The sequence below is a fragment of the Bidens hawaiensis genome, unplaced genomic scaffold, assembly GCF_021521415.1.
Source record: "Bidens hawaiensis isolate Kalapana, Puna unplaced genomic scaffold, B.hawaiensis_p1.1 tig00000888_1, whole genome shotgun sequence".
Taxonomy (NCBI): Eukaryota; Viridiplantae; Streptophyta; class Magnoliopsida; order Asterales; family Asteraceae; genus Bidens; species Bidens hawaiensis.
In genome coordinates, this window is record NW_027491051.1 from 4028942 (window position 1) to 4043020 (window position 14079).

General features: G+C 33.9%; 1 protein-coding gene across 1 annotated transcript; it reads left to right on the forward strand.

The window, feature by feature from the left end:
* The first annotated feature begins 5149 nt into the window (after positions 1-5149).
* Positions 5150-8023, forward strand: LOC143544132 (putative indole-3-pyruvate monooxygenase YUCCA7). Its single transcript, XM_077036290.1, has 3 exons — positions 5150-6479; positions 6671-7042; positions 7381-8023. The coding sequence occupies exons 1-3, from the start codon at positions 5781-5783 to the stop codon at positions 7597-7599; spliced, it is 1290 nt and encodes a 429-aa protein (XP_076892405.1). The 5' UTR covers positions 5150-5780; the 3' UTR covers positions 7600-8023.
* The last annotated feature ends 6056 nt before the right edge of the window (positions 8024-14079 follow it).

Here is a 14079-nt window from a genome sequence, read left to right on the forward strand (position 1 = left end):
TGAGATATACTGAGTACGATGATAATGATGATGATATTATTATCGGCCATACATAAAATATGAGGTTATTTATTTCCAATTTGCCTTATTTTTATTCTGGCATGTAATAGTTATTATTTTTTTTCCAAGTCTTGCATTTTTTTTACTTTATATATTAGATTAGTTCGTATTTTTAAAAGTGTTACAAGATGAAAACTTTTGGAAAATGGAGTCTAAAAATGAAATTTTACAGGGATTCCAACATGGCAGTTCATTTTGCCTGAAACTGACGTTAAAGTTTGTGAGAATTTGAACACAAACTCAAGATGCAAACTTTGGATTATTGGTATCCCTTTATGGCTTTTTGTTTGGCATACAAAATACTTTGGCCAAAACGAAACATGCAAGTAATAAAGAGTTTTGGTAAGACAGGAATTAATATACTCGATACAATATATATTACAAGATGGAATACTTGTAATATACAGTACTAAGAATATTGACTATTTTAAACGATGATAAAATTGAATTCTGAAATATAAAATAATAAGAAAATTTAGTTTATAAAACTTAATTGCTAATAATATAAAGGATATATTAATAGCTTAAAATAAAGTTAATGGTCAATGGGTTGATTGTCCATTGACAAAGACAAATCTTTTAAACATCATAGGATGAAAGATTGTAGAAGGCCTTGGATTTAAGTTTCACAAACAACTAAAATTAAAGAAATTCATCATTCAAATAATAATAATAATAATAATAAAATAAAATAACTAGACCTTTTATACCATGTAATATCTTGGATATTAAAATCAACCGTCACACTATACTTTAAACATGAGATCAGCAAATAAAATGTTATGCATATTACTTTGTTACCTAAAACATTTCGTAAAAGTCACATCAAAATAGTAAAATACATTCTTCAAAACACAACTCCCCTTCCCGATCATGTCCCTTGGATTTTGTGGAGATATCGAATTAAGGTTATAAATTTTTAAGGAAGTTTATAAGATTTGTGTTAGTTTTGTCTTGTGACCATAGGCTTTTTTTTCTTGACTTTTTCGTTAAGCCTTAAATTCTTTGACTGTTTTTCTTTTTTTATTTATCTTTTTCTTATCTATAAGAAAATAATTAAATATATTTTGGCCAAACTTTTATAGTTCTTATATGAATTAGGAATGTAAAAATAAAACACTCAAGACAACTTTTTATTAGTTGTCTAAATCAGCGTACGATATCCTACGAATCAATGTGACTAGGTTAAAGTAGTCAACAACATGTTCTTACATTTGTAACTTTCTTAATGTGAAAATAGAGTTAACAGCATGTTTTGTGTTGCAGATTATGGATGTGTGTTTGACAAGACACTTTAACACTGCTATTAAAACAAAACGCCGCACACTTAAAAAAAAGGTGTTATTTTCTAAAAATTAGCTTGTAAGCAGGTTAGCATGAGATTGTAAACATTTAACATGATTAATATGAATGGCATGCCAAGGCACATTTAACATGATTAAATATGAGGAGTGTATATTTACTTACTCACAAAATTGTGTTGTTTTGCTAAACGAGTCATGAATATAACCCAAGTCGACCTTTTAACCTATTTAACACGATAAGTTACATGTGTTCGTGTTCCTTTAACGGGTTGAGCGATCTTAACTTGTTTAGACTCATTTTTAAGCGTGCCATTATGTGTCGATTATATATGATCCATACACGTTTACCCCAAACACTAATCGGTTTATCTTTCTGTCTAGACATCCCGTTCTATCAACTGCCAAGCTATATGTTGAAATTGCAAACGGAATCCTTTAAGTGGACTTGTTTGCAAGAATCTTTATGTGTAAGTGTTCCAACTTAATCTATAAAGCCACTAGTATATATAACCTCCTAGAGACCTTCTAAAGTTAGTTTTTTGTGCCTAAGAGATCATCATGTGGCTTGCTGGTCTTGACGTTTAGGGTCTTCTACACAATGTAACGTGTATAGTATGTGAACCATCTGAATGTTTACTTTGTGACCAACACTCGGGTATTAGTTTTTATGGATACTTCATAGCGAAAGCAAGGAATCAACCAAGAAAATTAGTGAGAACAATCAATGACAACACAAGCCATATATGTGGAAAACCGAAACAAAAGGGAGTAAAAGCCACATGCGTCGACTTATGAACACAATACAACCTAGAATATAATGCGAAGATGGTATAGATACTAATCAAAATATAATAGAGAACAACTTTAAAGGAAAACACACTAAAAAAATGAAGAAAAAGAAGAATATGGAGTAAAAGATGGTTTTGGTGGCTAAGTACATTCATACTAATATTATGCTAGATAATCATCTGGCGTGTTGTGCCACAAAAATTGGAAAAACCTAAACATTGAAACCTGGGTGCCGGTAGAACCCCGAGTGTTGGTAAAGCCCGAGCGTTACATCGGTGAGTTGATACGAATTCAGTTAGAATTGTGTACGTTCGTTATGGTAGATATCATTGGTAAACCTTAATGTCCAAAAAAATATACTCGTCAAATTAACATATAAAAGAATAAATTATTTAAAACGACGCTTGTTTGGTCGGTAAACCGGACGGTGGTAACACCGAAGCGTTGTCGGTCCCGGGCATTGAGGCGGTAACTGGACACGAATTCGGTCGGTTTCGGCTACGTTTGTCACGAAACCAAAGCTAAAAAAGAGAACAATATATATAAATTGAGTGGACCAATGGGGTGGTGTGATTGGTGTCAGTCTGTAAACTCGAGATTGGTAAAACAGAGCGTTATCAGTTGTAGGCGTTGAGACGTTGAGTGTATGGAAATTCGGTCGGTTTTGTTACGTTCGTTATGATATTGGAAATAAAACAAACAAAAGAAAAATACATTGTCATTCTGTCAGCTTCCGTTATGTTCGTTATGGTACCAGAACAAATAAAAACCACAAAATGCTATGGACAAGTTAGGTGCCGCCAAGTGGCCCAATGGCGAATTAGTGGCGGTTTTGTCACGTTCGTTATAATATCGGAAATAAAACAAACAAAAGGAAAAACCGTCATTCGGTCAACTTCCGTTATATTCGTTACGGTATCAGAAAAAAAACCCACAAAATGCTATGGACAAGTTAGGTGCCGTCAAATGACCCAATGATGACTTAGCGGCACCAAACTTATCTGTTATATATAGTAGATAATGATAGAGATAACAGAATCAGAAATCAATAGGGTTTAGAATAGTTTAAAAACTGTTTCTTGAATAATAAGTTTATAATAATATGAAACATAACAATGAAAGATTTTCGAATATATAACATAGGAGATAAAATCCTTTTGTTGTGTTCTTTCTTTGGGTCACGATTAACAATATACTTTACTGTGATATAAAACTCTTCTATTACATATTTCTAACTCATTTTTTATATATCATAAGTCATTGAATGTCTTCCACACGAATTACCCTTGAGGCTGAATAGTACTGGTCACTCTAGCTCACTAGTAATGTTGATGTGGCTCACGTGAGGTTAATAGAACACCACACCCTGCACCCCCCATGTCACTAGTGACATGATCCGCGCATAACAACCTTCATGCTCATCACTAACCAATCAACTTTTTTCTTCTTTTTTTCATTGCTTTTTAATTTTGTTAAATAATATAAATAAATAAAATGATGGAGAATGAATACTATAACATATGTTGAGTGGTGAGGTTTAATGATGGAGAAAAATGTGAGATGATATTGATGTGATGAATGATCCAAAATGATAGAGAGTGTGTCATAACGCATAGCGTTGCATATTTAATAACTTAAGGTGTACATAAAAGACATATGAGAATACGTTTTTATTATCTGGAACCCTCATTGTTTAAACCTTGCTAGTACAGAAAGCATGTGGCAATGTCAAAAGAAAAGGTTTAAAGGTGTGAAGCAAAGAAATTTTATAACGAAATTGTGGATAGACTATTGTACGTAAAGATGATGGAATGAATATGTTATTGTAATGGGTGTTGAATTTTTTTCTTAAGTAAGGATACGTATGCAATGATGGATTTAAAACATATTTTAGGTATGCATGCATGAAATCTTTTAACCAATGTAAAAAGGAAAATAAAAATTTCAAAATCGTAACAAAACCCTCATTAAAGCCTTCAACTTAAAAATATTGGTTGGATCGTGCCTTGACGATTCAAAGAAAGTGGACGGACAAAAGTAGAAGAATGAAGAGAAGGATGAAGTTAGTAAAGAAGATGAAAAAGATTGATGTAATTTAACTATAACACCTTAAAGAATGGATTACTGAAAATTAAAGATTGGTTAGCTACTAGACATGAACAAATGATATCAGTTACTTTAGATACTAATTCGGTGCCCACTTTTTAAGGTTTCGGAATTGGTATAGCACGGTATAGTACCGGTATTTTACCAAATTTTTTTTGCTTTCGGTACCGATACCATGGCCGGCTCTTGGGGTGTGCAAAGCGGGCCACCGGCCGCACAAAATTTTTAAAAATTCTCGATGTTATATATGTAGAATACCCGAATGTTTATAATCATTATTTTTATATTACTCAAACACCTTTTAAACCCCATTTTTTTTAATTAACCAAAGACTTATAGGCCCGCTAAAATTTGAAAAATGCCAAGTACTTTTAATTAATCAATATAAGTTAAATACATTAGGAGAAACGAATAGGCACGATAATAGCAAAATCGACTTCGAAGACCAGCAGTCACGGTAGCATATGAAAATATGAGTTTTTCAAAATTATAATTATTGAAATCCTATTTTCGACCCAAAATGTCTCAAGAAAGACTTAGCGGGTTGGCGATGAAAGTTATCAAGAAAAGAACATTAGAGAGCATAAACTGCTAAGAGTTAATTCACCAATTCACCAATTTGTTATAAAAAAATGTTAGAGAGCTTCACAAATCCTCAATTAGCTATTAATCTATTAAGTGTGTCGTAAACTCATTATAATATCATGAATTTCTAATTTTTATGTTAATTGCTATAATTTTAATCAGCATATAAAAATGTGTTTACATTATTTAGTATGTTAAGGTTTAAGGGGCATATTTTTTTCGGCTTGGCCGAGGCACGTGAATTTTCAGAGCCAGCCCTGTCGATCTCCATTTTACTGGTATTGAGCTCATCCCTGTTAGCTACAATTTCTTCTAGCATTTCATAAGTTAAATCACTTGCTAAAAATCAAGAAACCATTTCTATACTTTAAAATCTTTAATTTCCGGTGGTTCATTGTTGTGTGGTCACATTTTATATATGATTTGGGTTTGCCAAATCAGTGTACGCTATATTCATGGCCCCGTTGCTCTCCTCTAGGCTTGTATTCCGGTTTTGGAATTCTTTAAATGTGCACATTGAAAGATAAAGATACGACTCTCATAATTAGGAACTATTTAATTAATAAACTAATAGTAGCTTATCATAGGTACCACAGAAAGCAAGAAAAAAGCCTAGAGGTGGGAATAACGTGTACACCTTTTACTGCATGAGTTACAACTCATGATTTAGATGAGAAAGGTTGAATCACATACACATCATTCAGAAAAGGACATCTTTTCTTTTGCTATCATTTTCTAATCCCAATCACATGCACACCCTATTTATACCTCTCCATCCACTTCTCACCCCCTCCACACATTCCTTTTCCTCTCTCTAATAGTTTGATTATTATTCCCATACTTAGAAACACATAGCTACAAGTGTTGCACATTCTTCCAATATAGAAGTTGCCTGTCTCACTCACAATTCACAATCTTAATTTCTACTCTCCTTTAATGCATTGTGCCTGTTATAACAATAATCTTCATCATTGCCAGACAATGGTATATCAAGCTCTTGAACATGAGGAGTTGTTCTTGCGTCGTTGCATGCTTGTCAATGGGCCAGTCATAGTAGGGGTTGGCCCGTCTGGTCTTGCAGTCGGCGCAGGTCTCCACCAGCAAGGGGTTCCCTTTGTCATTCTAGACCGCGCCGACTGCATTGCTTCTCTCTGGCAAAACAACACCTATGATCGTCTCAAACTACATCTCCCCAAACAATTTTGTCAACTACCTTACCTCCCTTTCCCGCCAAATTTCCCTGAATACCCTACAAAATACCAGTTTATAGAATACCTTGAGTCATACGCCAAGAAGTTTGAGATCAGCCCGAGGTTCAATGAGTCGGTCCAATCGGCTAAGTATGATGAGAGTTGTGGGCTTTGGCGTGTTCGGACGGTGACTAGTAATGGAGAAGTTGAGTATATATGTAGGTGGCTTGTGGTGGCAACAGGAGAGAATGCTGAGAAGGTTGTCCCAGCATTTGAAGGCTTGGATAAGTTTGAAGGAACAGTTATGCATGCTTGTGATTACCGGTCCGGTGAGGCCTTCGAAGGTAAACGAGTCTTGGTGATTGGCTGTGGGAACTCCGGCATGGAAGTGTCTCTTGATCTTTGCCACCACAACGCCTTTCCGTCCATGGTTGTTCGAAGCTCGGTTAGTTCCATTATTATTATTATTTCTTTTTACCAGCAAAACGAACTTTCATTAAGTTAAAACAAAACAAGGACAAAATCAGCAAGATGTTGAAAAACAATATAAGTTCCATTAATATTATTTACAATCTTTTAATGATCAACAAATAATTTGTTTATTCTAAAACTTGTTTTCTTAATCATAATCAACAGGTTCATATACTTCCAAGAGAGATTGGCGGGAAATCGACTTTTGAACTGGCGACTGCGTTGATGAAATGGCTGCCATTAAAGATGGTTGACAAGGTACTTCTTGTTCTTGCAAGATGCATTCTTGGAAACCTAGAAAGATATGGGATAAAGAGGCCTTCAAAGGGTCCTTTACATCTCAAGAACACCAAAGGGAAAACACCTGTTCTTGATATTGGTGCATTACAAAAGATCAAATCCGGGAAGATTCAGATAGTTCCAGGAATCAAGAAATTTTCATTGGGTCGGGTTGAGCTAGTCAATGGGGCAAATCTTGAAATAGATTTAGTCATTTTCGCAACTGGGTACCGCAGCAATGTTCCTTCTTGGTTAAAGGTAATAACTTTAAAGTAATGCTAAAGATACACCTTGCGGCCCTACTTGTTATACGGGGATATAACTTTTGGCATAATAAACCACTGTAATAATTTCAGAAATTTTTTATACGAGTTGTATAACTTTTGCAAACCATTTTAAACAATTTACATAACAGCTCGTATAAAACCTTATTTATGTTAACACGGCCGTATGACATTCATCACATATCATAAAAGCCTTATAACCTTGTACGATACGTAAAAAATGTTGTGGATAGTCTGGCTCTAACTTTATGACAGAAATCTTGAAAATGAAATACCATTTCTACCCTTGAGCTAAACATATGTGTTCAACAGGAAGATGGTCTGTTTTCGAAGGAGGGTATGCCCGTAAGACCGTTTCCAGAGGGGTGGAAAGGGAAAGCAGGAGTTTATGCAGTTGGGTTCACAGGAAGAGGTCTTTCTGGTGCATCTTTTGATGCCATTAGAGTTGCACAAGATATTGGCAAGATTTGGAATCAAGAAACCAAACAAACCAATCATTATGCCAGTTTCTTGAGATCCAAGATGCAATAAAAGTATAAAGATTCATAAATAAATCGTAACTGTTTAAATTTTATCGTTCTTTTTTATTTTTCGGTTTTGTATGCTAACTGGTAAAAAATGTAACAAAAGAAATACAGCCCTCTCCGGATAAAGTCTAGACTCCAACGTTGTGTACAAAAAGGAAGACGAGGCTTTCCTCTTTCGGACCTTTTTTTTGTTGTATTTTATTTCTATTTCATAAATATAACTTGTTTACAAATGTTCTGATTTGCTAATTGTAGGTAAATTACTCTTCTATACAAATAAAGTTATGATTAACTAGGGGTTATCCAATGATAAAAATTTGATTTACCTCAAAAGAGGTCTTAGGTTAGAATCACGTGTCCAATTACAATTTTCCGATGCGAGCTACTACTTACCCCACCCCGTTGGTTTGTACATACTACATTGGCAGTGTCCATGAATTTTCCAGTAATCAGTTCTCATTGTTACCAAAACTGGAAAAGCGTTTAATTATTGCTATACTTTGCGTCACCTTTTTAAACAATTAGTATAAATAAATCGAGTTGATAATTAATTAATATGTGATTAGTATTATTTGTATTTCTTGATTTTAATGTCTACATTATTAATGAATTTTTTGTCACTTGTGGTTAATTGGTGATGCGACGTGACAATATAAATTCGTCGGACATCCAAAGACATGTAAAGAAAAATAAAGGGATATTTCCTACAATACAAGGGCAACACATAATGGTCCAGCATCTTGTAGTTAATAAAACATATGGGCTAGAGGTCCACACAGGGGGGCCACTGCTATTAATTTAGCTTCATACTCGTGACTCAGACTTGCAGGGGGGAGTACTTCCCACTGCACATTTAGAAAGTAACTTTACATAATGTTACTTAGAATGGAACGAAATTGTACGGTATCCTCATCCTTCTTGTCAACAGCATGTTCCATTCTGAACCCCAAGTGTAGTGTGTATATATGGATTTCTAAAGATTTTTAATTCAAGAGAGAAAATTCTAAGTGACATCAAAAGTATTGTGGTGACAAACCCCTAAAACACATACCAACATGGCATGCCAATATGCCATCTAACACTTTATTCATATTAGCATTTATAGGGAGATCACAATTCATCAAAACAATCAAGAATGATAACAAAAGAAGAAGAATAACACCAAATGAAAATCTGAAACACGAACTTATATTATTGAACGAAAAACGTTATTACAAGACATCAATTTTGTTTACATAGCCACGTATACATAGACAACCGACATAGTTATACCTATCGGTTATAACTACCTCCCTAGCAGCTGAATAACTACCTTGGTAGTTATATATCTAACATATAACTATTGTAACCGTCTAAATTTACATACAGAATCATTGACTCACAAATATCACATAAACGACCCGTAACCTTTGTGTCAAACTTGATCACACAATTAAGGATTATTTAACTCCTATAGCATTCCCATAATGTATTCCCAAAATATGATTTTATTCAAAACATTCATGCATTTTTCACTTAATGATCAAATCTTACATAACGATACCGAAAAAAAGGGAGATGAAAAAAAAGCCCACCGCGACTCATTCGTAGCCTTCCATCACTACGGGTACCACCATCTAAAACGTCTCACAGACACACAACTGTAGAAGGCTAATTCAAATCAATGATAACACTAGGAAGAAGTTGTTAGAAACTCGATATCATAAACACAAGTATGCAAAGAGATTAATAGAAAAGATGAAACAATAAGGGTGGATCAAACAATAATAATCGATTGAATGATCTTGGTGAGTTTTACAAAGATACATAAGTTGTTTATATAGGCTAGGAAGAGATGACGGTTGAGCAGAAAACCGTTATAAACGGTTATCCTGTTAACCAACAACCTCTCCAACTAATCCTAAGTTATATCCTAATATAAATACTTATAAATATGTTACAATAAAATAACTAAAATACAAACTATTAAATAATGTTTATAATTATCTAATATTCCCCCTTAAACATTATTAAGTTCAAGAGGGGTCTTGGGATGGCTTGAGTGGGCCTCCTTTACTGCAGCTGTTGCCTTCGCAAAGTCGAACTTCTTCCGTTTGATTAGCCTTTTTGCTGTGTTCCAGTCTCCCCCTAAATAACGTGCATATTCTTCTTCGTTAATCCCGTCGATTCCTTTGACTTCAACTTCAGGGGCATCCTTTGTGTTTGAGAATGTTTCTTCTCCTTTCCTTAACCGTTGGTTCTTGATATATTGATATCCCCAATCCAAGACATCAAGATATTGAACATAGAGCATTCGAACTAGGTTGCAATCTTCATAATCCAAATTTAAATCTTTTGCAATCACGGTCCACATGTTATATTCTGTAACTCTTTGATATCCCCCTTCCATTTTAACAGTCATGTAGAGATCAAATAGTTCCACTCTTTTATCCATTTTAAACATTGGTGGAATTGGGCGATCAGAAATCATTAGATAAACATGCAAGAACCAATCTACCATTTGTAGAAACTTATTTATGAATGCTTCATGATGGGACCAAACTTCTTTTGTTGTTTCGATTAAATCCAACAAGGCAACACAATCTTTAAAAGAATTAAAGTTAAGATCATTTATCAAACTGTCTATTTTGTGAAAGCGAGTTTGATCTTGACTTAAATCCAGAAATTTAAAATACTCATTTAGATATTCTTGTTCAAAATCATTATGATCTGATGAATTTCCAAGATTAACTAACAGTTTTGTGTTGTCAGAAATAACTTCATGAGATTCTTTAAACATGCTTTTGAGTGAACACTTATTTCCCTCCATTTCAATCATAATCCCTTGAAGTCTTAATTGATGTAAACTTAATACGTTTTTATCTAAATTAGGAGAGTAGTAGACACTATCAATCCTAAACTTGTTTCCATCAATATCTAAGAATATTTGCCCAATACCCCTAATAAACGCAATCGTATTTCCTCTTATTCGGGTTTCTATCCCAAAAGACTGTTTAATGTTCTTAAACTGAGAAAGATTACCCGATATATGTTGATGAAAACCTGTGTTAACAACCCAGATTCCTGACCATAAACCGTTCTCCGTGCCTCTTACGATGTATTATTCTGCATAGTCAGAAACATCGTTCTCCATCTGTGTCCCCGTATCTATTGTTTGGCGGATCAGAAGTGTGGCATCATCTTGGTCCCTTAGTTTGCACCTATGGATTAAGTGCCCTGGTTTCCTGCAATAATAGCACAACCTTCATGTTTTCTGAATTTGTTTCATGCGGTTCATGTGTCTTCTTCTTGTGTTATCCATGATCAAGATTTGTGATTTTTTTCGTGAGTGATAGAACTTGGCTCTGATACCAGTTTGTTAGAAACTCGATATCATAAACACAAGTATGCAAAGAGGTTAATAGAAAAGATGGCTCTGATACCAGTTTGTTAGAAACTTGATATCATAAACACAAGTATGCAAAGAGATTAATAGAAAAGATGAAACAATAAGGGTGGATCAAACAATAATAATCAATTGAATGATCTTGGTGAGTTTTACAAAGATACATAAGTTGTTTATATAGGCTAGGAAGAGATGACGGTTGAGCAGAAAACCGTTATAAATGGTTATCTTGTTAACCAACAACCTCTCCAACTAATCCTAAGTTATATCCTAATATAAATACTTATAAATATGTTACAATAAAATAACTAAAATACAAACTATTAAATAATGTTTATAATTATCTAATAGAAGTAGCCATTGGGTAAGTTAGTTGGGTCAAGGTTTGTGTTGGTCGATCTTTACCTATTCGTACTCGAATGTCAGATTTATTTGATTGCTTAATGTTTAGATTGAACATATGATTGATTACTTGATTAGTCTATCAGATAAAATTTGAAGTGAGACGAAACTTGTTGGTTGGAACAGATTCGATAAATTCGTCATGCGGATGATGTAATGACAAAAAGAAAATTAAAATCGGCCTGAAAATTTTCAATACGTATGGAAAAAGTTCAAAGTCCGGCATTGTATGGGAATCCTTCCATAGGTTCCAAGTTTACTTATATGGCTTCACAAGCACCCCTTCACGGGTGATCTACGGGCGCTGGTTTTGTTTTTTTCATTTGGGAAGATAGAAACTAATTTATTTGAGTTAAGGGTATGGACTTTTCTTGAAGGAACATGTGATGCCACCAGACACAAGCACAAGGCAAATACATGCAAAATCTATCATTTATGTTATAGATTCCCCTATACCTACAACAAACAATTCTTTCAAATATTCATCTAATTTTTTGCCCACAGAAAATATAAATAAAATGGAAATAAGCAGATATAGAGACAACCCATCTGACTCCCCATACTGTACATTCAAAAACATGCAGAAATAGCCCATCTACATTTGTTTATGATATTCTATTTGCATGTTGAAAAGTCCAAATTTTGTTGATCATATGCAAAGATTCTGAACTCAAATCTTGCAGTTGTGTTCCAGCTTGCAACATAGGAGTTGCCTGTGTCGTTTTCTCATTGAAACTTATGAAGATTTTACCTTATCAATGTTCACAACCTGGTTGTCCATCTGATTCATCTATGTAAAAACATAGAATGCCCATTCCTACCAGGAGTGTTATGTAGGGTTACATTGTTTGGCACTTGTAAATGTATCCTAGTTCTGCAGCTTTACAGATACATACATAGTGGTAAACTTATTTGTTATCATATCCATTTTGAAAATATAATATGTAATGATTTCCACAAATTCTGCGGTATGGGTTCTTGAGTTGAGAAGCTAGCAAGTGACAACGTTTAAACCATAAGAAAAAGGTCTAGTGTTACTTCGGACATCTCATTAAACCAATAACTATTAAATCTAAAAGACTTGGAAACGAAAAACAAACGCTATTGATAGATAATATTTTGTGTATTGAATAACTGAGAACTAGCTAGATATATTTTATACAAAGAAAATGCAATAAACAGAATAATAAATTGTCAATAACTATCCAAATGTTCAAACTAGTTCTTAAATAATGACTAAAAACCAAACTTACATGATAAATCAAGTAAAAATAAAGATATAGAAAATAAACTCGGCTACCAAAATAAAAACAAAACGGCCGTAAAAGACATGCAAGGTTTAAAAGTTACGAAATCTATTTGATGCTAGTCTTTGAACCATAACTCTTGTTGGAGCACAGTGATCTAAAATGCATACTTCAAAAAATTTCTTTTAAAAGAGAAAAACCATGTTCTAATATAGTCCATTGAGTTCATTTATGTGCATGCATGTTGAAAGTGTGAAGATCAAAGAGCCGATCATCACTTTCTGTGGATGCATGTGCACTATTGACAAACAAACAACCGCACATGAAATCAAGAAACACTACAAATTAAAGTGCATTGATTCCACTAGTTAACAATAGATAAAACAATGGATCATATCTCAGTTACGTGGAAGCACCGATGTATTCTGAATAAACTTCCCATCAAAGAGATTTTGTGTCCCAAAATTATATCATTAAAAATGTGCATTGCATAATTTTCTTTAAACGCGATAAACTTAACGTAGTCACACCCGTAGCTTTTCGTAGTTAGAATTGGTATGCACAGCGTTCCTCCATAGCCAACAATTACATAACAGTGAAATCTGGTACAAATAAAATTAAACTTACAAGTAAGTACAAATAACTAGAGTAATTATTTTTTATTATACTACAAAATAAAGTAGAGTAATAACAATTACCGTATTTCAAAATTCTAGCAAGTGATAATATTTACTCTAGTTATTTATGTGTTTCTCGCGTAATAGTCGTTTATATTTGATCTAAACACCGCTTAGATATATATTAAAGGTGCACTTAAAAGTGTGTTCACCATTAGCAGACGCATGGCTTAGTGGCTCAGAAATTTAAGCATCAGCTTACCTTAGACACCATGTACCATGAGAGCTCTGAATCACGTCACGTTGCACAATCAACAGAAATAGCCCTACAAAATAATGTATGATAGATTGAGTACTATGGAATAATCAGAGGGCCATTCGTCGGGCATATTCCATATTGTGTAAGAACGGTCTGACGCATTAGTTGGCCTTCATAGCATAATAATAAAAGTAAGAAGAAAACAATCGAAAAGGTTAAAAGTCCATCTGGTTACCACCTCAGTTTCATTACGTCCAAAATATGTTTCAATTATCTCCACTTTGTAGCGAGTCAAAAGCCATGTAGCATGGTAACAGGTATGGGACTGGGGTACAACCGTACAGGGATGATACGGGTACGGGGAACGGCAAAACTTAAAAATCTAAGATATGGGTATGGCAAAGGTACGGCAAAAAAATATAAAAAAGTAAAAATATATTAAACAAAGTCCAAAATAGATATATATTGATGTAAAGTATAAACTCCAAAAACAAGTGTTCTCTAACTCTTGAATATGATCCTTGTTCGGTTTCGCTGAAAATGTTGCACTTAGATTTTCAAGCTCCTCCTAATG

Coding starts and splice junctions, on each gene's coding strand:
- LOC143544132 (XM_077036290.1), top strand. CDS start 5,781: ATGCATTGTGCCTGTTATAACAATAATCTTCATCATTGCCAGACAATG. Junction 6,480..6,670: donor CCATGGTTGTTCGAAGCTCG/GTTAGTTCCATT, acceptor CATAATCAACAG/GTTCATATACTTCCAAGAGA. Junction 7,043..7,380: donor ATGTTCCTTCTTGGTTAAAG/GTAATAACTTTA, acceptor TGTGTTCAACAG/GAAGATGGTCTGTTTTCGAA.